This window comes from Vulpes vulpes, chromosome 5, assembly GCF_048418805.1.
Source record: "Vulpes vulpes isolate BD-2025 chromosome 5, VulVul3, whole genome shotgun sequence".
NCBI lineage: Eukaryota > Metazoa > Chordata > Mammalia > Carnivora > Canidae > Vulpes > Vulpes vulpes.
In genome coordinates, this window is record NC_132784.1 from 134,580,029 (window position 1) to 134,605,701 (window position 25,673).

A 25,673-nucleotide genomic window follows, 5' to 3' on the forward strand; every position below is an offset into this window, starting at 1 on the left:
TATAAGAATTTCTACTTCTCCATACCCCTCCTGATCCAGGTATCTAAAAATCAAAAGGAATCCAAATCTTTAGCAAAGGCAAAAATGATGCTTCTTTATTTTATTTTGACCTTTTTAATATAACAGTAAGAAATAACATTTTACTTTATTTCTTGGCCATCTTTGTATGTGGAGGGCACAAACTGCTCATGTCTTTGGCCCATTTTTTTTTTATTGAGAGGTTCATCTTTTTCGTGGGATACCTAAGACTACTTTATATGATCATATTATCAAGAATATCAACCCTTTTCAAGGTAAGCAGCTGATGTACAATGTTTTTGCTGTTTGTCATTAAGATTTTTTTCATATTTAAGTTTTCTTTTATGGTATCCGACTGGCTTTTCAACTTGGTATTACCAATATCCATCTTTATGTTTCTTTCCTAGCACTTACATATATATTCAGCAATGCATTATACATCATACAATCTGGAATATTGGTGTATAAAGTGGATGACTGATTTCTTTTTTTAATTTCTCCCTCAGTAAACCCACCCAGTCTAACTTCAAATTCCAAGCTACAGCAGCAATAACATCACGTGGGGGTGCTCTGGGTGACCCTTCTGAATCTCAAATCCATTGTCCATAAAATACTTTAATCACCTTATGAGTTTTTTTTTTTTAGATACAAATTAAATGAGGCAAGTTCTCAGAAGACACATGTGCCATGAAGAGTACTGGGCTGGGGCAGGGGTTCCTTCAGCACAAAAGGAGTGGCAGACTCCTATTCTTGTTCCTGCTGGGTAATTAATGAGGAGAATACAGGTAGCAGGTGGACAGTGTCTTTTAAAAAAAAATCATTATAGTTCTTTTTTTTTTTAATTTTTATTTATTTATGTTAGTCACAGAGAGAGAGAGAGAGAGAGAGAGAGAGAGGCAGAGGGAGAAGCAGGCTCCATGCACCGGGAGCCCGACGTGGGATTCGAACCTGGGTCTCCGGGATCACGCCCTGGTCCAAAGGCAGGCGCCAAACCGCTGCGCCACCCAGGGATCCCAAATCATTATAGTTCTGTCCCTTTGATATTTTCCCCTTAATAGTTCAATCATTCTGGAATGATTTCCTGAATAATAAATCCTTCCCTCATTTGCTTGAAATGTCATTTCTTTATGGACATTTAATTTAGCAAGGCTTACTCTTACTGTCTTTCTCTTCTACGTGTGTAGCTTATTCTTACCCATCTATTCTTTTTTTTTTTAAAGATTTTATTTATTTATTCATGAGAGAGAGAGAGAGAGAGAGAGAAAGAGGCAGAGACACAGGCAGAGGGAGAAGCAGGCTCCATCAGGGAGCCCGACGTGGGACTCGATCCCGGGACTCCAGGATCACGCTCTGGGCCAAAGGCAGGCGCTAAACTGCTGAGCCACCCAGGGATCCCCTTACCCATCTATTCTTAACTCAATAACCATATCAGTTTGCAGTTCGTAGCTTTGGCATATCTGGATCTTGTTCCTACATGTATCTATCATTCTTCCTTCCCAACATTTTCTTTCAGGCTCTTTCCCACAGTCCCGGTGTGATGAGGACAGGTGTGCCATTTGGGCTGGTTGATTCAGTCTATGGCAAATCCGTATTAGCCTCACAGCCTTCCTGTGTCAGTTTTTCTGTTGTTATAAACATCCACAATTTAACTCCCCACTGTCTATTAGATAGCTGCAGAAAGGTTAACCTGGATGTCACAGGTAACACAAAATTTTGCACTGTAGAACAAAATTTCCAATTTCTTGAAAACACGGTACCATGCCGAATATCTCTTGGAATAATGTATTTATAAAACAAAGGAGCTCAACACCAGGTTCACGGTGACATTATTCACAACTGTCAATAGGTGGAAGCAACCCAGGAGCTCATCAACTGATGAATGGATAAGCAAAGCATGTGCATACATATATACACACGATGGGATGTTTATTCATCCATATAAAGTAAAAAATTCTGACACATGCTACAACCTGGATGAAACTTGAGGACATTACACTAAGGGATGGAAGCCGGTCACAAAAAGACAGACCATGAATGAGGTCCCTAGAGCAGTCACATTGTAGAGATGGAAAGTAGAATGCTGGTTGCCAGGGGCTGGGGGAGGGGGAGGGGGAGTTACTGTTTTCAGTATTTGCAAGATAAAAAGAGTTCCGGAGATGCATGGTGGTGATGATTGTATCACAGTGTGAATGTGCCTCATACCACTGAACTGTATGCTTAAAAATGGTTCAGATGGTAAATTTTATGTTAAGGGTATCTCACTACAATAAAAAAACAAATAAATACAATAAGATAAAATGAAGTAACAAGAAAGGGGCTCTAGTCAATTTTGAAGATCCATGTGAACTCCAAATTCTTTGACACCAAAAAAAAAAACAAACAAACCCAAAACAAAACAAAAACAAAAAAACCTACCCCAAAACAAAAACGTGCATCCACTGCACAGTTTAGGGAAACAGAGAAGCAGGAAATGGTGATGACTTCTTATTTTAAAGGCTTGAAAGACCAGGGAGATCAGGAAGGGAGAAGCCAAGCGGAGCTTGGTAACTGTAAACATGTGTCTTCAGAGTTTCCCACACAGCACTGCCAAGGGGCCAAGTGGTGCTGCCCCGACCTACAGCCTGGCCCCCTGCCAGCCTCTCCCTGGCACGGGCCGCTCTGCCAATGAATGGCAGGGACCGGGTCACTGGCACCAGGGGAATGTGGACAAACGCCCCCCCTGTGCACCGTGCCCAACTTTGCCTGGGGCTCTGTGTAGGAGGGCAGAGGTCACCTTACGTGCTTCCGGAGAGCCTGGCGCTGCTTGGAGGCTCAGCAGCAAGTCGGAAGCACACAAAAGTTTGGCTTGTCTCCTCCGGGCATGACAGGAGAAGCCCCCATGCCTGGGCCGACAGCTCTTCTCCATGGCCACATGAGGGCTCAGCTGTCGTGGAGGGGGTGATCTGCTCTGTTAGCAGGCATGCCGTCACGAGAAAAAGCCTTTACCCTCTGTCCTGGATAAGTGCTCTTGTAGTGGGTGGATCAATTGTTAGCTATTTTTGCTTTAGATGAATGTGGCTTAAACATGAACTCTGTTCTCTGTCATCTCACCACCCAACACACGACAGCTCTGTCCCACCCACAGGAGCTACAGGCAGAGGACGTTTATGGAACACTTACACCTGCCCGCATGGTTCTGGATGTCCATCGACATGTTGCTTATAAAATCGTTGTCAACGATGTCCTGCCACTGGATGGTTTCCACGTTGCAGAGGACAGGGTTATTGCTGAAGCGCACAGAGCCTTGTAGTATTTCTGCGCGTGAAAAGAACCTCAGTTATCAAACGGGCCTGTCTTTAAACTTCCACAAAGTACGTATGCAATACTTCTTCACATTTTGACTTCTGCTAAAATAATGCCGGTGTGCGAGCAAGACTCCCTATAGAGCTGTGGCGGAGGGAGGGGGGGCAGTTGAAAAATGAGTTGATGATAGTGCTGCGGAGGGGTTAGGGTTTGCCTCCTGAAATGGGCCTCTGATCTACAAACTATCAGAATTCAGAAATACGGGGAGGAAGAAAGGTGTATGATGATATAAGGGGCAAACGGGACAGACAGGTGGTGGCAGTCACCACCGTGGGCTGGGAGGCCAGGAGAAGGGGTGATGTTGTGAGCTGCCTCTGGAGCTCCTCACCAGAAAAAGTGGCAGGGGAGTGGGAGGGGAAGGTGAGAAGAATCTGTATGTTTGATGAAGAGATGGTGGACACTAGGAATGCAAAGGGCATGAAGGACCGGTATGACTGTTTCAAAGGAAGAAACAATACAACATGAAAAATCTGTAATGGCTAAAAAAATTCGAGGGTGAGCAAAGGGAGAGTATTGCATGTACGACATTAGACAGACACGGTTACTATGTCGTATGTGCATAAACCACTGCAGCAAGGATAAGGAGGACCTAGGAGCTCACAAGGTAGACAGGTCACAGGGTCAATGAGCTCATGCCACGGGAGACCATGCATGACACATGACAGGGCCAGGTACTCTGCGAGTTGCTTTAAATGCATTATCTTAGTTAATCCTCACAATAGTCCCATGCCTGTCTGTAATTTCAATACAGATACATAAATAAAGCCTGGCAACCCCCCACCCCCACCCCCACCGCCACCAGCAGGGAATGGGACTACCACAAGCACAAAGTACCAATGTGGACAAGGAAAGGTCCTCCCCGGGAAGAGCTCTGAGGCTGTTGTAAAGAATGACAGTTCCCAGAACAGAAACAGGAGCATATTGTGGAATACAGAGGGGAGGGCGCAGCAGGCTTTCCGCAGCCAGAAGACTGCAGCAAACGCACGTCGGAGGGCCAGGCAGGCGTTGGCTTCCGCGGATGGTGCAGAACAAAGGAATCACAGAAGGAAGGCTGGGAGGTCCCGAAGGGCCAAATTGTGGAGCACTGGGTAGAAAGTCAAAGATGACAGCAGGACAATCAAGAGAGAACATTTAGTCAGGAGGCAGCCAGAGTCAAGAGGATAAATCTCTGCTGAGAGGTCAGACCCGAAACACAACGTAGGGGCGTTAAGGCTGCTGTGACACTCAGGACAACAGACCACGGTGCCAAGAGAGAATGCACGATGGAGGGTCAAGGGGGGGCCTTACAAAACACCTACAACCTGCAAACGTGAGAAGTAAAAGGAAGGCAGCAAAGGTCCTGGACGATCCAGGTGCCCCTGACTGGTTGCTTGGCAGAGGAAGAGGTCATCCGTCTGGCAGCAGTCACTTTTATTTTTACTTTCAGTATTTGATGATTTTATACTTTGTGGTGGGCACTGAGTTAATTATCAACAACGGTGCTTCATTACTACTAAATAATTCACATAGAATAATGATTTAATAACATTAAATATTCTGCCTTCATACGACCCCATGCCAACAACAGAAATAATACCAACAACAGGAATAACTCCTAAGTGCTTTTTCCACAGTAATTCACTTAATTTTCTCAACACCCCCGGGAAGTGTGTTACCATTGTTATGCACGTTTTTTAAAGAGGAGGAAACCGAGACACAGGGAGGATCTGCTCCAGGGGCATCTGGCTGGTGAGTGACGGAGCCAGGGCTAGAACCCAGACATCCTGGCTCCGGGGTCCATGCTCTTAACCACATCTGCCTGTCACCACGAGATAGCACGAGGCCAGACGGGCAGATTGAGGCATGCTCAATGTACAGACCATTTCGTAAAACGTGTAAATAGCACAAATTAGTATTAGCATAAACGCAGACCATGTGGGTGGGTGTTCTGAGCACCTAAAGTGGTGGGTGGAAAGTCTTCGGGCAGTTTTACAGGATGGCCAAACCCAGGAGCCCAGCTGGAGGGCTGTGCCAGCCGCTTCTGAGCTCGGGTCTGGATGCGTCACCTCATCCCAGCACATCCATCGTGGGGCTCCTACCGTTCCCAGGACCCCCTCTGTTACGCAGCCTCTGCTCTCGTCCCCCTCTTCCTGATGGGCTCCATTCCCGTCACAACTGCACAGCACATGGGAAGGGCGAGGACCCTGGGGGCAGAGCTTTGGTGGCCATTCCTGGCCATTTTTTCACTAACGTGGGACCTTGGGAGGATGATTTTACCACCATTTCTTTATGTGTAAGATGGTGGGAGTGTAAACACCCGCGTTGAAGGGTGGGCGTGAAGTTGCTGATGCAATGGGATGGGCACTGCACCTGCCACAGCAAGGGCATGCTCCTCATTATCTTCAATGTTATTTAAATCAACTTCCTATCCCTTCTATCATCTTAGCGTCCACTTGAGGGACCTTCACGAGGGACCTACTCCCAGGAATTCAAAGTTCTTCTGCAATACCGTCATCCTCTGTTCTTCTGTATTACAGCATTGCTCTGAAGACTGTCCCAAGTAGGGGAGGTTTTCGATGTATGTCCCTTACACCTGAGGTCCAGGTATTAGGATTGGAGTTTATTCAGCCAAGGTCATCTGGTCTCTATGTCCCAGAACCATTACCATTTCTTACTCACTCTCTGAATATTTCCCCAGGAATATAGGAGAAGTGGTACCGGGTTTCAAACTTCCTTTCCCTCCCCATCACCTACTGTCTTCTTAGTCACTTCCACCTACTGAACCTTGCCCAGAGCTGGCGCTCAATACATTTGTATTTGATGAATAAAAGTCTTCTCTGAGTGGCACTAAAAAATATTTTGGTCTGAGCTGCTGTCTGCAGCCCCAGCCTCCCGGTGCCCTGGCCTCTCACCATGCAAGTTTCTCAGGGGAAGCTCCTGCAGTCCAGTTTTATTTGAGCCATAGTTGGAGAGGACGGATAAGGCATGGGTGTTTTCATAGAGCACATTTCCTCGGATGATCTGCAGGTTTTCCAAAGGAATCTTCTCCACCGTGTTGAGGGCAATCAATACATACCCGGCAACTTCCTGGATGGTCTAAGGAGATCAAACGTGAGCGTGTTATTTCTCTTGTCAAGAGCTCAAATATGCAAGGTCTAAAATGGGTCAAGAAAGCCCAGGACACCTAAGCCAACCACGCACGCAAGTGACTGACAACTATAAAGCAGGTGGATGACTACAGCGGGGATACGGGAGGTGACAGGGTTTACGACGACTCGGGTACTTCTGCCTCTAGAGCCTGCTGGCGATTATAAAGGGCAACGTGCATTATTTAGCAAAGCTCTGACTCTCGTTTCACTTGGTGTTCACTATGCTCAGAAGAAAATGAAAACGTTTTATCTATTCGTATTGTATCCGTCTTGCACGCTTTCTTATAAAAAGCAACACAGAACCCAGAAGGCCAATCAAACCCAGAGTTCAACTACCACCCAACTCCAAAGCCTTCAGAGCTGGCTCCTGGTGGCTCACGAGAGCACACCATGAGACATGTGGGAAATGGAAGGAGCGGTGTAGCTGGGATTCAACGAGAGGGGGAGTGTTTACACCAAGGAAATGGGAAAATGCTACAAAGTAGGACTTTGTCTTTTCCTCAAAGAGCCAATATCCCAGGATACCACAGCGACAGCAATGGTTAAATGCTTAATATCAGTGTCTCTGATGATAGTGAAACGGCAGGCCAGCCTGTTTCTCTCTGACACTATTTCGTAGCTCTGACTTGACACTAGCTGGTGAAGTGGTTTTCTGATAAAACTTGCATCTGTAGTTCCCCCAGGACACATAACTGCTGTAGCAAAAGCAAATACACTTCCAACTACGTTATCTCAAGGTCCTTATCTCCTTATTTTTCCTTCTATCCTTTGGGTAAGACAATCAAATTGACTGAACTAACCTTTAAGAAGGAAAGGTCATAATTCCTTTGCATGTAGGTAATTTCCAAATTCCCCAGGACCACCTCACAGTTATTGAACATCCTCCGAAGGCTCAGGAAGTGGTCTTCAAAAGTGCCCAACTGGGTGAGCCGGTTACTCGTGCCTTGGCAGACTGCAAAAAAGGGAGAAAAAAAGGTTTTACGTGAAACGCCAAGTAAAGTAGCAAAACTAAAATAAAATGTTCACAAATTTCAACTAACTTTGCGAGTTTTAGCGACTTACAATCTTAATTCTGATAAAAGGTCACTAAGATGAATGCGACAAGAAAATGTTTGTGTATATAAGGTACAATTCGCCATAAGAGATAGCTCATCCCTATAATGCACGGAATCATTTGAAATGTTAAAAATTCAAGGGGAAATTCGATGAAAATCTTTAAGACAAAAATAGTCTTAAAAAAGAAAAGATTTATTTATTTGAGAGAGATAGAACGAGCACAAGTCTGAGAGGGAAGAGGGGCAGAGGGAGGGAGAATCTTAAGCAGAGCCCGACCAGGGATCGATCTCACGACCCTGAGATCACAACCCGAGCCAAAACCAAGAGTCAGACGCTCCACCATTGCACCCAGGTGCCCCAAGACAAAATAGTCTTTTAGAGCTTTAGTAGACAAAAAGAAATGTGTATCATAGGGTATTTAAATAATGCAATAACAATGTTGATTGAATTAGTACCTCTATAATGAACTTTTTACTTTACGAAATACAATTATCCTCCCATTACTGCGTGTCCGAGGGATATTGATGAACATAACAGACGCCGGCCGGTATTTTCTGACCACAAGGTTGTTACAGCTTAAAATCGACGGCAAAAGTGTAGATGAAAATCCACCTGGCCAGAGATTATAAATATTCTTCTCGACTAACGCATCAAAGAACGAATCAAAGGCCTAATTATCCATCCAGAAAATAATGACACGGAAACATACATTTCAAAACACACTCAACTACTGAGAAGCCACCCTGTGCTTCTGTTTGTCCACACGCCGTGCGAATCCTCCCAGAACAGGTGGAGGTGCGACTGCTTTGCATTCTTTGGCAGGACACAGCCTTGGCACGCTGAACTCCCTCATGTGCTAACTTCGTACAAGAAACAGTTTAAATTAGGGGGCCAAGCTAGATTATGGCACTAGAGCCGTCGGTCTACCTTGAAAAGCACAGGAGATTATAATAAAGTCACCTTTACAAACCTGGCTCTTTGAAAGACGTGTTTCAGCAAGCATAGCCAAACAAAGAGGTCTGGGGCTTTTGAAGCAGGGAGCTTGTTAAGGGACTATATACTTTGAACCAAAATTATCGTAAGAGTGAAGAAATATGGCCTGTGGCTTTGGAGGGTAGGTTCAGCGCGAGCCAGGTTCTTCCGCACGGGCACAGGCGCGACCGCAGCCGGTGGCCAGGTGGCTGGACACGAAACAAGGCCGCAGTCAAGACGCAGGTACTTTCCCCGGAGACTCTTTCCACATTTACATTTCTATTTTGCAGGCATCTCTGTTCCTTCCCCACGGGAACTGCATCACCTGACCGTCTGCCCTTGCGTTTTGGTGCCACGGCAGCGAGCGCATGTTCAGACACCACATCATCAACCCCAAGCACTGACACCGACGTTAAATATGAAGCAATCGCCACATCCTCTTGAACTCTATGGGGATTTCCCTCTTCTGTGGCCTCCTTCAAATCCGGTGGTGGGGAGGTCTCTCACTGGGAACTACAACCGCCCGACCATGCCAAGCACAGCCTCCCCCCTCCAGGCCCTGATCTGCTCCAGGGGCCCCCTAATGCTCCCCGAATTCTTCCAACCACAACCCTGGGTTGACCCACACAGCTCTGGGCTGCTCTCACCCGGGAGCACGGGCTGCTCTGATTGCACCCTTCACTTGGAACATCTGTACACAGCTGGCGGCAACACATGCACATGGGGCCAGACTCGTTGCCCAATCCCAAGGTCCCTAACGATGCCACCACTGATGTAGGTGCAGGGTTGCGACAATAAGCCACGACCTTTCAATCGGCACACGTTGAAACAAAAGCTGCTTTCCTGGCTGGCAGACTTGGTCTCCGCATTTCAGCCCAACTGATTGGCGGCCATGTGGGGAGCACCGTGTTACTCGTGCCCTTTGTCCCAGCCAGGTGAGCGGTGTCCTAGAGCTCAGGGGGGAGCACCTGTCAGAAGACCTTCCTCCATGTACAGAGAGAAACAGCAACAGTTGCTTTCATTTGAAAGAGTTTCTCTCTCTCTCTTTTTTTGTTTTTTTAGATTTTACTTGTTTATTTGAGAGAGCGAGAGGAAGCACGAGCAGGGTGAAGGGGCAAGAGGAGGGGGAGAAGCAGGCTCCCCGCTGGACGGGGCTCGATCCCAGGACCCCGAGATCACGACCTGAGCCAAAGGCAGAGGCTTAACCGACGGAGCCACTCAGGGGTGCTGGGTGATATCCGCTTGTAAGGTGCTCTTGCCTGCCCCCCCAAACTTTTATTACTAAGTCAATCACAAAGGAACGTTTGTCAGCAAAAAAGCATGCATGTTAAGTTTAGCTTGTTACATTATAGAAGAAATGATTTCAAAAAGACTGCATTTGTCCTTGCATTCATTCCCTCAGAAAATGCAAAGTGAGCTCCTAAAATATTTATTTGATGGATACCTATCATGACCCCTCACCGCTTATAATGCGTATGAACTACTTTTATATTCAGGAAAAGAGATGCTGCATCTGGAACAGCAACGTCACACATTACTGATGTGAACGTTAATTCGAAAAACATCTTAGAAAAAAAAACATTTTGGGAAGCAACAGGACAACTCATGTAAACAAATGTATATGCTTTATGAAGCTTCATGCAAAGTGTTGTTCATTTTTTAAAATACGGCAAACTGTAAAAAGCCCTAAATGCTCACCTGTCAACAGGCGTGTTCTGGAGACCAAGAAAGCAATTGGTACAATACCGTGTGATTCCGTTTGAGGCAAATCCATCTTGAATTCTATTCCAGGATTAGTTACTAAAGTCTCCAAAGAGATCATTACAAAGCTGTTTCGTTTGAGGCTTTCTCCTGCCGTGTGCCCCAAAGCAGATGACAGGGTCTTAACTGAACTCCAGAGTGAGGATCAGAATGATTTGATCTAGGTTTCTTTCCTTTTATTTATTTTTTTTAAGGTTTTACTTATTTATTCATGAGAGACACAGGGAAAGGCAGAGACACAGGCAGAGGGAGAAGCAGGCTCCATGCAGGGAGCCTGATGTGGGACTCGATCCCAGGACCCCGGGATCATGCCCTGAGCCGAAGGCAGATGCTCAACCCCTGAGCCACCCAGGTGCCCCTGACCTAGGTTTCTTGATTCAACAAAGTATTATCCTCATTCCATACTTATCCCAAATGTCTCACATTATGAATATAAAGCAACGGGAAGAGTTAAATGTGAGATCACTGAATTAAGTAAAATTATTTTTAAAAAGAAATCACAAACTAGTTAGGCAGGTTTAAGACAAAACTGCAAAAGGGCAAGAGCTTTTTGATTCATCCAGGAGAAAGTTTTTGTTTGGCCACTTCCTCATTACGTGACCCCGAATGACTTCTCTAAGCTCTCCCCGGCACGCTTTCCTCTAGTAGTAGGCACGCTGAAAATAATCCTGACCTTCCAGAACTGTTTTAAAGCCTGAATAAACACAAGAGCTTTTCACCTTTCTTTTGTTAAAATTAACTCCTGAGAAATGTGACAGTGACACAAGATGCACCTGTACAGCTGTACGAGGACCCCTGTGGATGGACACTCGCCCTCGGGGATGATCTGACCTGGGAGTGTCTGGACCTGCAAACAGCTTCACTCAAATATTGGGCAATAAATAGAGTTATTTTGCCTGTAGAATAGTGATCAGAAAAGGAAAGAAAGGGAAAGGAACTTACGCAACGGTTTCATTAACAGATGCACAGAGGATTAGGTGTGCAAGCCGTTTATTCAAAGGGGCCAGTAATAGGACTTCAGAGCCCTATACGAGAAGGCTAGACAGTTGAAAGTGTATCCAGCTCCGTACAAAATGCTAGTGATCTGCTCTACCTGTTGCAAATCTGAGGATAAATTCTACTGAATCAAGAGCAGCAGCCCTACAGGTGCTACTAAGCACTCAGGTTTCTCATCTTCAGATTTTACTAGGAAGATCCGGAGCCGTGTCGAAAAGCTGAAGGAACAACACCGTGAATGTCCTTAGATGAGCCCTGTGACCATCTTCTCACCTACCTTATTTTTTAACGCATTGCAAAGTAAGGTCCGGATGCCGGAACACTGGTCCCTGGCACACCACGGGTTAGAGCTCGAGGTGAACTCACAGCTGTTGTGTGGAGGCAGCACACGCACCTGGGACGGGGGCCGTCTGGAGGGCAGCATGGGAGAGGTTCAACGCACGCACACACCTGTGGAAGCTCCACTCCTGCCACCACATAGGACATCAGCCCTGGGGGCCCCTCAGGCCTCTTCCCAGCCAGTCCCCTGCCCTCTACACCAGCAACCACTACACGTGACTTGTCTCCACTTACAACAGTTTTGCCTACTTCAGAATTTCAATTAATGGGATTCCGTGGAATTGGAATCGCTCTTCTGTGTAAGGCTTATTCCACAGCCTCCTACTTTGAGAGGCACCCACGTCATGTTGCACCAGCTTGCAGTGACACCGAGAAACGTGTTTTAGGGGAAGTTATCTGCGTATTATCCTTGGGGATCTCGGGCTGACCACAGTCTGCTTGTTCTTTTTCTTAAGAACAGCCCCCCCCCCCACACCACCACCACTGATCTTAACTGAAAATAAAAACAATCTGCCTCCTCTAAGTCTTGGAATACCCTTGATTTTATGGGGTAGGGCCTGTGGCTTTCCTGCCTCATTATGGGGGTGTACACCTCTCTTTCCCCACAAGCCTGGGCAAATCTGTATTGCTGATTAAGACACGACCTTAAAACAAGTTGCTCCAGATTTTCCCAAATCCACTTAGACACTTTTGAAACTGCCTAAGAAAATTTATAATTGTTTTAATTTGTTGTTTTCTCAACTACATATTAAGGTTTGCCAAAGGAGCTGGCTCTTGTAAATCTCTCCCCTTGGCCTTCTAAATTGTCTGCGCTTTGATCCTTGCCCCATTTTCCACAGAACACCTCGTTTTAAGCAGAAATCGTATCACACTACTCCCTTGCCTTGAACCATCCAGAAGTTTCCCTGTGTTATCAGAACACAGTGGAGGCTCCTTTCTCCTCATCTCTGCTTCTCTCAGCCTCTCCTGCTCCCCGTTCCAGGCACACTCCCCTAGTTCTCTCCAGCTGGCCCAGTTCTTGCTCACTTCAGGGCTATCCCATCCACCTGGAATGCTCTTCTGTTTCCCTCCAGATTTCTGCATCTTTCTCAATGGTCACCCCTTTGGAAAAGCCTGTTCTGGAACCAGATTAGCCTACGTATCCACCATTAAATCCCATCACATCACCCTCTTCCTTTACTTCCAAGTAAATTAATCACCACTTAGAATTATTGTTTATGCAAATATATATATTATTTATTATTCATCTTTATGGTGGGGAGAGGTGGAGTTTATTTACTTTTTATTTTTTTAAAGATTTATTTATGTATTTGAGAGAAAGAGAGCACAGGGGGATGGCAGAGGGTGAGACAGAGAGATAGGATCCTCACGCAGACTCCCTGCGGAGCGCAGAGCCTTTACATTGTCACCGTGGGTTTCATCAAAGGCCTTGTAGAGTGGGAAAAGTCTCATCATCGTGAAGGTTTTTCTTTATTTTCCAAAACTTCATATTTTACCGGTAGTTCCTTATTTTATCATGTTTGATTTTTAACTAATAAATAGTTCTCAGCTTGTAGGCATCCAAAGATAGTTGTTGAACTGAATTTGAATTTACACTGTGATTTGGAAGGGCATATGTGATCATCAAAAGGTCCTCTGAAATATTTGATAATTTGCCACGTGCATTATAATATCCCTACTGGACTAAACACGCCAGGCTCTGACATGTCCGACGCAACTGCAAGCTACAGTAACTCCAATTAAATGAACAAGCAGAAGATTTTAAAATAATCTCTCTTTTATTTTGGAGTTAGGACCAGAACACCAAAACTGGTTGATTTCCATCCCCATGCTTCTCCTCCTAGCCATTTAAGTAATCCCAGGCCAACTTCATGATATTTAAACAATATACAGAATTAGGATCCCTTTGTATATCATGTCTACTCTCTCGGGAGTTAACTGATGTGTCTGAATCCCAGAAAGTCCAGTTCTACGAGAGACTGTGGAATATGCTTCTAGAGACATCATCAAACATCAGAGTGATGATGGTGATAGTATCAGTATGGGATGGTCTCCTGCCAGACCCAGACTTTCTGGGTCTCAGTGTTTCTCACTGGTTAAAAATGGGACCAGCTCAACATATTTGACAGGGGAGGGTGAGCAGTTACATGATCATGGACGTGGAAGTATTTCATAATTCACAAGTCTCTAAATATAAATTACGTCTCACACTGGGGCTTTACCCTAGCAGTATGCATTGCAACCAAACCTTGGCAATCTATTCCTGCCTATGTCTTCATGATACCAACAAACCATTTCCCACTCCCCACCTAGGGACTTAAAAAAATTTTTTTTTTTTAAATCGTCTCAGCAGAACTGGTAAGTTGTGTTGAAACTTGAGACGCTTGAGAATTCTGAAATAAAAGTCAGCACTTTTCATTATTACATATAGGATGTGAGCCCAAGAACGGTCCTAACAATGGAAACTAAATATCTTAAATCACAGGGCTGGCAATCCACTCCATTTTTTAAAAAAGTTTTTATTTATTCATTTGAGAGAGAGAGAGAGAGAGAGAGAGAGAGAGAATGAGCAGGGGGAGGGGTAGAGAGAGAGGGAGAAGTGGACTTCCTGCGGAGCAGGGAACCCGGTGGGGGACTCGATCCCAGGACCTTGGGGATCACAACTTGAGCCGAAGGTAGAAGTCTACCCCCCGCCCCCCGAGCCATCCAGGCGCCCCCGCACCATTTTTTTAATAGGTAGTTTAATGGTTAGTCAGAGATCAATTAGTCCAATGTATTTGAACTCTGAGAAACTCATCTGAACTGAAAAAGATTTCATAAATCACACCCATCAACCTTTTCTTCATTCAATTCAATAAACCTCTTCTGAATACTTAGTGCGTATCAGACAGCACTCTGTCTTGGTGGCCAGTGTCTCTGTGTTTTAAACACATGGACATGTCCTGAACGCAACCTCACGGAAGGAGGAAAGACACACATCAGCATCTGTATCAGGTCATACAGAACTCGATCTAGTCTGTGGCTAATACGTCATACCTTGACTGAGTATTGAACGCTGAGCAGCACACAGAAGAAAGGACAGATCACCGGATTTGGTTTAAAAATCTCCCTATGTGAAAATATAAACAACAGTGAGCTTAGTGTGTCTGGTTTTTCCTTTCTAGAGATATCATGAGTAAGCGCCTCCTCTCTGGCCTGAGTTCTGTTTTCCTAATCTCCTAGCTGGGGACTATTGCTTACTCATGGTCAGGGGCTCTCTCTTCACATATAGAAATGCTTCTCAAGTGACTAATACCACTTCCCTTCCAAGTGTCTGGTAGCCAAACCACTGCTTCTGTCCTTCCCCTCCACTGCAATTTTTGCTTCTGACCTATTTCTTGAGAGCTCGGTCGCCTTCTCAGATTAGTACCTCAGACCCACCAGTGCAGGGCAGTGCGGAGTCAAGACTCATGTCACTCCCTGACATCTGCACAGTCGTCCGGGTTTCCAAAGCTGGACCCCAAGAGGACTGCCCTGAACCTCTGCCTGTACCCTGGATGAGGAAGACGCGTTGAAGAGCTAGTTACCACGGAAGAACCCACTGGATTAGGGTGGGTTTGCCCATCTCATTAGTTAGCTGTCTGGCACACAGCAAGGTGGGAGACTTGAAGGGATGAAGCAATTCGGGAGTGGGGTTGGGTGACAGAGCTGACACCAATGGTGGTCACAGACAGTAAGCCAAGAGAGGGACTAGTGGAAGGAGGTGGGAAATTTAAGATTCCAAAATGGGGCTGTTGTCAAAGACTATTGCTTGAAAACGGGTTTAAAACGTGGTCAACGTTTGACCCAAGACTGCCCTCAGTTTACTGCCGCCTTTCAACTCTGACTTGACTCTGTTCAATAGAGAACTGGTGAGCAGAAAACAGTGGGTGGGTGAGAGCGTGAGCGCTCAGGTCCAACATATCCAGAGCCCTTGGCATGCCTGGTTGGCAACTAGCTACATCTTCAACAGCTTCTCATAGTACGGTCTAGTGTTACAGCTCAGGGTGCAGCTCTTCTCTTCCTAGAGACACCCTCACAATCTATGTCATTCCCAGCAAGGTGACGTGGAGGTAAAGCGAGGCAGGGCTGACAAGATTTCACTCCTCTGGGCATGGTCCTCACCCAACTCGCATACCTTCTCTTTTATATTCTGCTCAGGTCCACATGACTCACTCTCTAATGACCAAGGCTGAGTAATATTCCCCATATTGGGCTATTTACTTGCTGGTTGAGCTGTCCTTCTAGAATTCATTTGAATGCCACACAAGGCTGAGAAGCATCACAGCAAGGTGGAGTCATTAGCCTTAGGTGTTCCTACAGCCTCTCTGTAAGGGTTCATCCCCCTATGCTCTGTGATCGGCACCTGGGCCAAGAGGCTATTTGTTCTTTTGTTCACTTACTTAACTAAAGCATATTTAAAAAAATAGCATAACCACGATTGCCAAGAATGAATCAGAAGTACTCACTGCCTTGGAGGAATATATTAGCCCTTTGGGGAGATGACTTTACACATGAAAAAAATCACTGGACGTCCCAAAACCACTCAGGGTAGAGACATACTAAAGAAACACAAGTCAGCAAGCAGAGAAATTGCCAACCTGGAGTCATCTGGGAAGAGGAAGCCAATATTCCCTATTACCAAGCAAACGGAAACACAATATTTTACATTCAGACCAAAAGAACAAGTCGCCCACAAATGCCAGGTGCTGAGCTGGTGACTTTGCCTTGCACAGCCCCACAATATTCCACACTCAGAATATCAGGTTTCTTCCATTCCTGTTTTTCTGCAATCCCTTCCCCTGGCTCACTACCCATATCCTAATTTGGGGGCACAAGTGACCCTTCCTGGGTTTGTTTACAGTCATCTACATGTAATGATCATGTCTCCATCCATTCTCACCGAACAAAATTCTGGAAAAGATTTGTAATTTGTAAGGAAATAAAATATTTTTAATCCTGAATGGGGGACAAAGACCTTTTTGGCAAGCATTTCTCTGCAGAAAGACTCTGGGTTCTATGTGGCAGTGCATGTCCTACCCCCTGCCCCAAGGTGGTTTAAATGTTATTTAAATTTTTCTCTCTGTTATTATCCGTGTTTTGAAAAATACCAGCCTCTAACGCACAAGGCGGTCTCTAAATACACACACACAAGTTGGCTTATCAATGAGCATTAGAAAAAAACCCAACAGAAAGAACCAACCCCGCCCCTGCCCCAGCAAAAAACAAAAACAAACAAAAACACAAAAAGCAAAAACCAAAAAGACACAACAAAGCAAATGACAACAGTAAACATTTGAAACAAGGGAGCAATCACTAAGACACCAGGTAAAGGCCATTACACCAGTGTTTGCCTCTTAAAACAAAGATAGTCCCAGGGGACACCCTACCCCCCTTCGTGGCACCTGCCAGGTAAGGCTTGTCCAGCCCCTCAGCTAGCCTATGAGCCTCAGCTGCCCCAAGACCAAAGGTGGCTGTTGCAGGAGTGCAGGCGAGCCTGGCAATGAGGTGCAGGGAGATCTCAGAGCCCTTGCACGGGGAGCCTCGGGGGGCAAGGGTGGATCTGGAATGTGCCGCAAGCATCCACAGAGGACAGTCAGTACCTCAAGGGGCAGAGGAAACACAGTGAAGATACTGGAGGCCAGGAAAGCTCAGCCACCCTATATGGGCCACTTGGGGGAGAAAAGGATTTGGGGGCCGGGGTCGGGGTGCACGGGGCAGCCAAGCAGACACAGCTGAGGTTCCCGAGCTGTTCTCTGGGCTGAGTTCATCACTCTGCCACCTCGGGCCGGAGCTGTCCCTGTGTCATCTGTCTCCTCCCTTTTGCTGCTTGAGACAACTGAGAAGCAATGAAAGGAAGAAACACAGTCTGCCTACAAAGATCAGTGGCTTGGTTTCACCAATGAGGGGCACCTACTGCTTGGTTTGTTTTGTTGTTTTCAAGTTTACATGTCAGGTTCTCAGCAGAACTCTTTGGACCAATATGTCATCAAGAATTCGAAAAGTGGGATGCCTGGGTGGCTCAGCGGTTGAGCTCGGGGCCTGAATCCCAGGGTCCTGGCATTGAGTCCCACAACAGGCTCCCCATGGGGAGCCTGCTTCTCCCTCTGCCTGTGTCTCTGCCTCTCTCTGTGTGTCTCTCATGAATAAATAAATAAAATCTTAAGAAAAAAAGAATTTAAAAAGTAAAAAAGGAAAGAAAAAAGAAAAATGTGGAAAGCTATCCTCACCCGCCATCCTGGGCCATTCTGAGTACAGAACAATAAGAGCCCAACTCTCATCGGCACCTTTCGATGGTCAGTGACCTTGGAGCCCCAAGGTCAGGATTAGAACTCTGGTTCCACTACCACCAAGGCAACTTCTAGAGTCCCTTTTTCTTCACCTAATAACACAGGGACTTAGGACTCGGGAGGATTTGATACGATGGCAGACTTCCTGGCCGAAGCACCTGACCCAGGGCAGAGCCTTTAACAGACACTACGATGGCTTGAGCGCAGTCCCGCCTGGACCCCAGCAGAACGAATGGCTTCCTTCCTCTGGGCGGCAGGCCCCTCTGCCTTCTGCTCACAAGCTGTGTGTGGCCTGGCGAGCAGCTGCGGGCTCTCTCCACTGAGCTACCCAGCCTGCCTGGGTCACAGGGCCCAGCCCTGCCCCGAAAGGAGGGCATCTGGACTGGACCCATACTTGAGTGGGGGGGGGGAAGGGGGGGCAAGCCGGGCACTGAAAGCTGAGGAGGCCACACCTCGGATGGGCCTTTCAGAATTCCCGCAGGAGAACTCCCAGCTTGCTGCTCAGAACATTCTCCACTGTTAAACAGTTTTCACTGAGGAAAAAGCCCTCGCCTGACCCTTTGCGGCAGTTCCGCAAGCGTAGCTGGATTTGTGTGCTGCGTGCGTGCATGTGCTTTTATTCAATGCTCGCCTGAAAGCGGACAATTTTTTCATTTACTCCTACTCAATCTAAATATTCCCTTTAAGTTTCACTTTCAGGTGGGAAGAGGAAGCAACGGTGCGAAGAGCAGGATGAAGAGGACAGACCTGGTCCCGGCGGGGAAGGCCCGAAGCCCCTTTCCCCAGCTAGCTCCTTCCCAAAGCCCAGGTCTTGGGTCCACTGACTGAGAAAGACCAACCTACTAAGTCAACTCAGGAGCAGCCCAAGCCGAGGCTCTGTCACAGAGGAATTTCAAGTTTAGCTCATACACTATTGTTTCTAGAACATATTTTCCCCTCCGTGAGCAGAGCTATCGATGAAAGGCAGCCACTCCCATATGCAACCACTTGCCATGAGATGCGTCACCGGCCTGAGAAAAGGAACTTGGGGATGATGCGGCCAAAGCTGGCCTGCCCTTGTCGTAGATCGAAGTCTGGAAAAGAGAGAGTCTGAAACCTCCTTTACCTGTTTTCTGAGCAGAGTCAGAGAGTAAATATGTTCAGATTTGCAGCTCATACAGTGTCCGTCCCAGCCCCTCCGCTCTGCCGCCAGCGTGCAAAAAGCAGCCACAGGGATCCCCTGGGTGGCGCAGCGGTTTAGCGCCTGCCTTTGGCCCAGGGCGCGATCCTGGAGACCCGGGATCGAATCCCACATTGGGCTCCCGGTGCATGGAGCCTGCCTCTCCCTCTGCCTGTGTCTCTGCCTCTCTCTCTCTCTCTGTGACTATCATAAATAAATAAAAAATTAAAAAAAAAAAAAAAGCAGCCACAGACAAGAAGCAAACGAATGGGCCTGGCACCGGCTTGTGCCCGAAAACTTGGCTTAAGAAACAGGCAGTTGCTGGATTTGAACCAGGGGCTGTACTTCACCGAGCTCTGCTTCAGAGGAAGGCCCAACAGGAGGTCGGGAAGTATAGGACCCGGGTTCCCACGACCCTGTGCTTTCTAGAAGGTAAATGTGGTTCAACAGAGTCATTTTCCTCCAAGGCCAAACTCCGAAAGAGTTTTCCTAGGGTAAAGATCTTCCTATTTCATCATCAGCTGATGCGAGGAGCTGAAGGTACAAGGTACTGAAAAGCGACAGGCAAGTGCAAGGGCTGGGAAGCATCGTGTGTGTGTGTGTGTGTGTGTGTGTGTGTGTGTGAGCGCAGCAGGTGTCACAGCTCTGTGCTGCAGGAACTGGATGTCCACCTGTGTGTTACCGCCACGGCCCCCAAGAATCCAGGCCCCCCGTGTTCCTGACAAGTAGTTGTCAATCCTGCACGCCCCTTCTCAGTCGTCACCTCCCTCTGAGTCCTGTATTCATGAGCCTATCACGCGATTGCTCCTTACAGGGACCCCAAGCGCGTCCCCCCATGACTTTCTTCGGGTGAACAGAGATGCGACCTGCTTCTCCTCGACCTCGCAGCCCTGCAGACGGTGGAGGCAATGACTGCGTCCTCCCACTGCTTTTCTCACCCCTGCTTTTCCCACCCGGGGATGCTGCTCCAGGTCTCCCTCCTCCTCGGCGCTCTCGGGAATTCCATGTGTGTGGCCTCCGCTCACAGTGACACCCCCCAGGAGGACAACCCCGTCCCGCTGCTCTTCCCGGCTTCCCGGTCCTACGGTGCCTCTACGGCCTTGCACTTGCTCACACTTGGGTGGTGAAAGCTTTCTGCTGTTTCACAGCACATTTTGTCTCTTTGAAGACTCATGTGTCATCTGAGAACAACAGCAAACATTCTGCCTCTCTTGGCTTCCCTTGAGTTCATCGCACTGAGAAGTCCAGCAAGGAATGAAAGATGAAGGAAACGCTGCTGAGTTACTCCAAAGTCTGCATGAACGTCCTCCGTGGGTTTTCAGCAGGCGTGATTCACCTCTTTTAAGTTTAATAACTAATATGCCAGTTGAGCAATGAAAATGGAATCTCCACTGCATCTATTAATAGTAGGGCTGACGGTAAATTCCTCTCCGGCTTGGACGAGGAAGTGTTTTTCCTTCCTTGGGTCTCTCTTAGGGTTTAGTTTCTATCACATCCCGCGAGCCTGTGAGGATCAGATCTGCTACTGACCGCAGAGAGAGAACTCTGTTGCTGAAAGCACCTTTTCGCATCGCACGGTTAAGTCCCACGTTTGAGACTTGACCAGAGCGGTGTCGTCCAAAAACACGAGTCTGCTAGAATAACACACACCACGTATCATTGCCATCTTGGCTTCTTTAGGAATTATTCGCCAACAGAGTACAAAAGAAGAACGCACACGGATGGTTTGCAAAATGTCCTTCATAGCTCCCTTCGACAAATGTCCTGCCTTCAACTTCTGTGTTTTTGTCTTGCTTACAGCCAACATTTTATAATCCTCTTCTTTGTTAAGCTTTCCGAACCGGCCCTCACATTTCAAGACAACGGCTGAGGTGAACCTGTCCACCGTGATAAATCCTCCCCACCCCCTCGGCCAAAGGACACTAGAGTGGACTTCCTTTATCTTTTAGGAAGAAGCTATTTTTTTTCCCCTGTGGGGACAATTAGAGACTAATCTCCAGAAGCCACCTATGCTGTTTCTGATCATCAGTAGCGTCTTTCAAAATGCAGGTCCTGTTAAGTGACAAGACATCGACCAGGATGCTCTGCAACGAGAGGAACCTCATGCATTTGCTTTGATGGAAGTCGAGGACACTCCTGGTAATTAAGGGGGATGAGTGGAACGGTGTGGTTGCAGCCAAGTCCAGGCCCAAGGTTTCCTGGGCCTACGAAGAATGAAAGCTGTTACCCCTCGAGAAGTCTCAGGACCAAATCCTGGCTCGTTCCTTTCTATTTGTTCTTGTGCCAGCCCTGGCTTCTCTGGCTGTCCCATTCAATCTGATAGAACATGTTGATGAAGATAAAGTCGTTCTTGGCAACGCGGGGCTTGCATGTCCCTGCAAGGCCAGTGCTGTGTGAGGGTGGCATCCAATGGCCTTTAAATGGCCAGAGGCTCAGGCCCAGTGTGATGGACATATTTCAATAAGTCAGGAATCTGTAATCTAAAGCACTTTTTTGTTTGTCTGTTTGTTTTTGCTTCTTCCAGCTGACTATCTAGTTATCGAGGCCAGCAACCAGAGAAATAAGAATCTGTGAGTGTGGGCTTTATGCCCTTACCAGACTCATCCTTAAGCTGTTTATTCTGGCACAGTGTCAAATCTTCAGAAGGGGGGGGGGGGTGGCCACAGAAGGGTTACTCCTGAGGGCTGTAGGAGTGCCTTCCAGTGAACTAATTTCTACTCCATGGAATGGCCACTCAAGCCAGATTGTTTTCCTTGAAGCCGAGAAAGTTTTCTACACAAGCATTTCTTTGTAAGCTCAATTAACTTTCACAATAATTTGTGCTTTTAGTTTAAGAACTACAGATGTTGTGTGGGTGGTGGCGAGGGTGAGGGCTGGGGATGAGAGCATGAAGGAGTAAGGACACTGATGCCTCCCCCTCTGGAAAATGTGGCCACACTTCCTTTCATGGAAAAAGCACATCAATTTTTAGGATTACTAAAAAAATTTAAATCGTGTGTAGAACTAGAGAAAGTCATGGCTGCTTGGTTTGGGGGAGGCCACACTGGGCCATCGCCCAGCTCCCCTCCTTCCTAATGAGACCCAGATCTTTGTGACAGGATTATCTGGAATTGTAATTTTATGCTTGGAAATAGTCCAAAAGTTGGGTAGCAGAACCCGGTCATTCATCAAATGCTTGCTCAATTTGCAAAAGAAATACAAAACCTAAAAATATCAAATAACAATTAGGAGTAAGTATTAATGTGCCAAAGGATAGAGGAACTCTTATTAACTTAATTAATTTTCACTGGGAATGGTTTCTGCCATTAGAAATACACTTGCTTTTTCCCCCCTAAGTCTATTCACTTATTATTGAGTGTTGATTCGAGGTTAAATGGGGATGTTTGTGTTATTTCATAAAATAATTCCCAAATCCCACAATACTTGTCATAGAATGAATGCTATATTCATTATACACTCATCCACTCGCAAGGAAAAAAACACTTACAAAATGTTCTCCAGTTTACACTTGCAAATAATTTAGACTTTCTAATTCACGTCTACTTAATACTTGAAAGTTGCATTTAAAAAAACAACAACCCCTAATAAGTATTTTCCTAATAAGGAAATTACTGAGAATCAGGCCCACCAGAATGAAAAGCCCCTTGCGATCTTTGTCCACGGGGGACTTCCGTGCCAGTAGTTAATCAGAGCTAGCTCAGAAAGCGTCCCCCTTAATCATTCACCCAGCAGGTGTTCACTGAACACCGTACCGATGTGCGTGGTGGCCAAGTGTGCAGAGGTCAGCCATCAGGGCAGAAGGCAATCCTGCCCAAGCAGGCGGGTCCCAGCTCTGGACGGACGCCTGTCTGTGACAGACTGAGTGGTGTGACCTGGGGCAAATTACCTCTTGCTGAGCTTCACTTTGTTTATCTGTAAAACGAGGGTAAAAAGAGCCCTTGCGGGGTCACCATAAGGGTTAAGATGTTAATATGTGTCAAAGAGTGGCTGGCTCCTGTAAGCCATAGCCATTGCCATCGCCAACACCGCCATCTCCGTCATCACTTCAGGGTCAGCGTGTGCCAGGCAACCCTCGAGGTCCAAGGGCAGGCACAGGGAGGACGGACAGTGTTCCTGCCTCGTGAAACTTAAACCCCAGTGGGGAAGACACACGCTCACCCAATTAGTTGGGGACTGAACTGCAGTTGGGATCATGGCTGTGTGGATGCTTCTAGAGTGCAGAAAGCCGACCTGGTCTGAGAGATCGCAGCAGGATTCCTTGAGGAATGGCCATTTGGCTGAGTTTTTTTTTTTTTTTTTTAAATTCATGAGAGACACAGACACAGGCAGAGGGAGAAGCAGGCTCCATGCAGGGAGCCTGACGTGGGACTCGATCCCGGGTCTCCAGGATCACACCCTGGGCTGAAGGCGGCGCTAAACCGCTGAGCCACCCGGGCTGCCCTCGGCTGAGCTCTTAAGGCCAAGAGGAGCTCAGCAGAGCGTGTGGAGGAGTTTGGGGGGCTTCCTTGCGGGAAGACAGGTGGTAGTGAAGGGCTCCCCAGTTGGAGAGAAATCTAGTGGAGGTGAGGCTGGGAAAGCAGAGGGCCCCCGCGAAAGGCTACTTGCTAAGGCTTTTGATTCCATTTTAAGGGCAATACCACTAGCAGGTTTTAAACAAGGATGAACTTGCTCTAGATTTGTGTTTTTAAAATACCTGCTGCTTTTTAGAGAAGGACCTAACCGGTGCCCAGAGGTGGGCAAAAGTCTGTAAAGAGGGAAACGGGAGGATCCCTGTGGTGGTAGAGACCACGCATTGCCGCTCACGTCCTGGCTGTGATATCGCAACCTGTTCCCTTCCGAGAAACTGGGTAAAAGGTACATAGGACTTCTCTGTCTCATTTCCTACACCAACACATGAATCTACACTTTCCTCAAAACAAAAGTTTGATTACGCAACTTATCTAGAGGCACATGCCATAAGGCAGAGGTCTCACAGAGAATAGTCCTCCCTGGGTACCGCCGGCGTTGTGGGAAGAGCCAGCGTGCTCACATTGGAGCCCACAATGCTCCTGGTGATGAATGAGCCTGGCTTCTGTGCCCTGGTGACAGGTGACTCTTCCCCTCCAAGTGGGATGGACAGAGTAAAGCATAATGGCTTATAATTTTCAAACACTGTGACCTTCTTCTTATAAAGATCAAGGCCATTATTTCTTTTAAAAGCATGTGGTTTCAGTGGTGCGTACTTGGTTTATGACTAAGAATTGTTTTTCTCTATGCCATGTAGCATCTTGGTAAAATTAAGTTAGCTCCCCCTTCCAACTTAAGAAAAAAAAAAAAAAGCCTTGCCACCATGTGGAGAAGGGAGGGTGGCCTCCAGAAGAGGGTGGACAGACTAGTGAGGTGTCTGCTGCGGAAGGCTAGAGCCTCACAACTCTGAGTGTGGTCTGTGGACTAACAACATGGGCCTTGCCTGGGAGCCTGTTAGAGATGGAGAGTCCTGCGCCTGCCCACAGACCCCCAGAATCAGAATCTGCATCTTCACAAGCTCTCCAGGAGACGCCCCTGCTCTGAGCTTTCCAAGCGGTGCACCAGAATGATGACGGGGTCACAGACAACAGAATTGGAGATGGCAGAGTTACAGAACTTGATAGAATGTCCAGAGCCATTGATCTTTCCAGGTAAAAATCTAGAATGTTCAAGCATCAGGGAACATCAAAGGCCTAGACCATAGGGGAAGACTTTAGTTCAGCCTGGCTGGGCAAGAAGGGCTGATATCCTTGGGTAATGCTTGGTCTCCCCACTACGACTGTGGAGAAGAGCACTGCACCCAAGGGACAGTCATGCGGTGGTGGCTCCTCACCGTTCTGTTGGGCACAAGTCAGCAAAAGGCAATGAGCATGACGGGTCCATCCTTTGGTTTAGTCATGCCCTGTCCAAACCTCCATATGACAGTACAGATTTCATCACGATCCCGAGGTCCCTGGTATTCACACAGGGTCCCCTATAATTTTCCAACCATAGCTTACAACCAGAGGATGTCATAAACACTGCTGTGATTTCGGGTTTAAATTGGAAATTGTGAAAATCTGAAAACAACACAGTCAAGAAAGACTCCGAAGCCTTGCTTGGTCCATATACGTAGTATTCGGCCTCCGTTTTTGAATGATTTAGTCACTCTCATGCCTAATGTCTACAAAATCTGGTAGAGATTGGAAACATATTGATACCAATAGGACATGCCGAAACAAAGCTTTTAGATTTGACTGAAGTAGTAAGGGATGTCACAGGGACATTTTGTGCCAGTAACACATGGGGAAAATGTGGACAAGTCTGGGCACTTTAAAAGCATGAATGATCTAGAGCAAAGTTTTTTCCTGTAACTTACACTACAGCTTTCTTGCTCATATCTCTGTTCCTTCACGTACTCTCCCTACTTGGACTTTGGAACAACACACCCACACGCGTGTGCACACACACATGTACACATGTACACATACATGCAGCTTCCATTCTATGTTTGAGCTGGGACAGGTCCAATGCTCTAACATTTACGACATTTGCCCCACATTTTGATCCCTGTCTGTGTTTCTCCTGCAGGCTTTCCTTCTCACAAAC

General features: G+C 46.9%; 1 protein-coding gene across 3 annotated transcripts in view; it reads right to left on the bottom strand.

Moving 5' to 3' along the window:
• EGFR (epidermal growth factor receptor) overlaps positions 1–25,673 on the bottom strand; it is a 197,757-nt gene that overhangs the window by 52,670 nt on the left and 119,414 nt on the right. For all 3 annotated transcript variants that reach the window (XM_072760089.1, XM_072760088.1, XM_026006664.2), the window contains exons 2-4: positions 7,289–7,440; positions 6,252–6,435; positions 3,178–3,312 (exon numbers count right to left, since the gene is read on the bottom strand). In XM_072760089.1, coding sequence (XP_072616190.1) covers positions 3,178–3,312; positions 6,252–6,435; positions 7,289–7,440 — 471 coding nt within the window. The remainder of the gene's footprint in view (positions 1–3,177; positions 3,313–6,251; positions 6,436–7,288; positions 7,441–25,673) is intronic.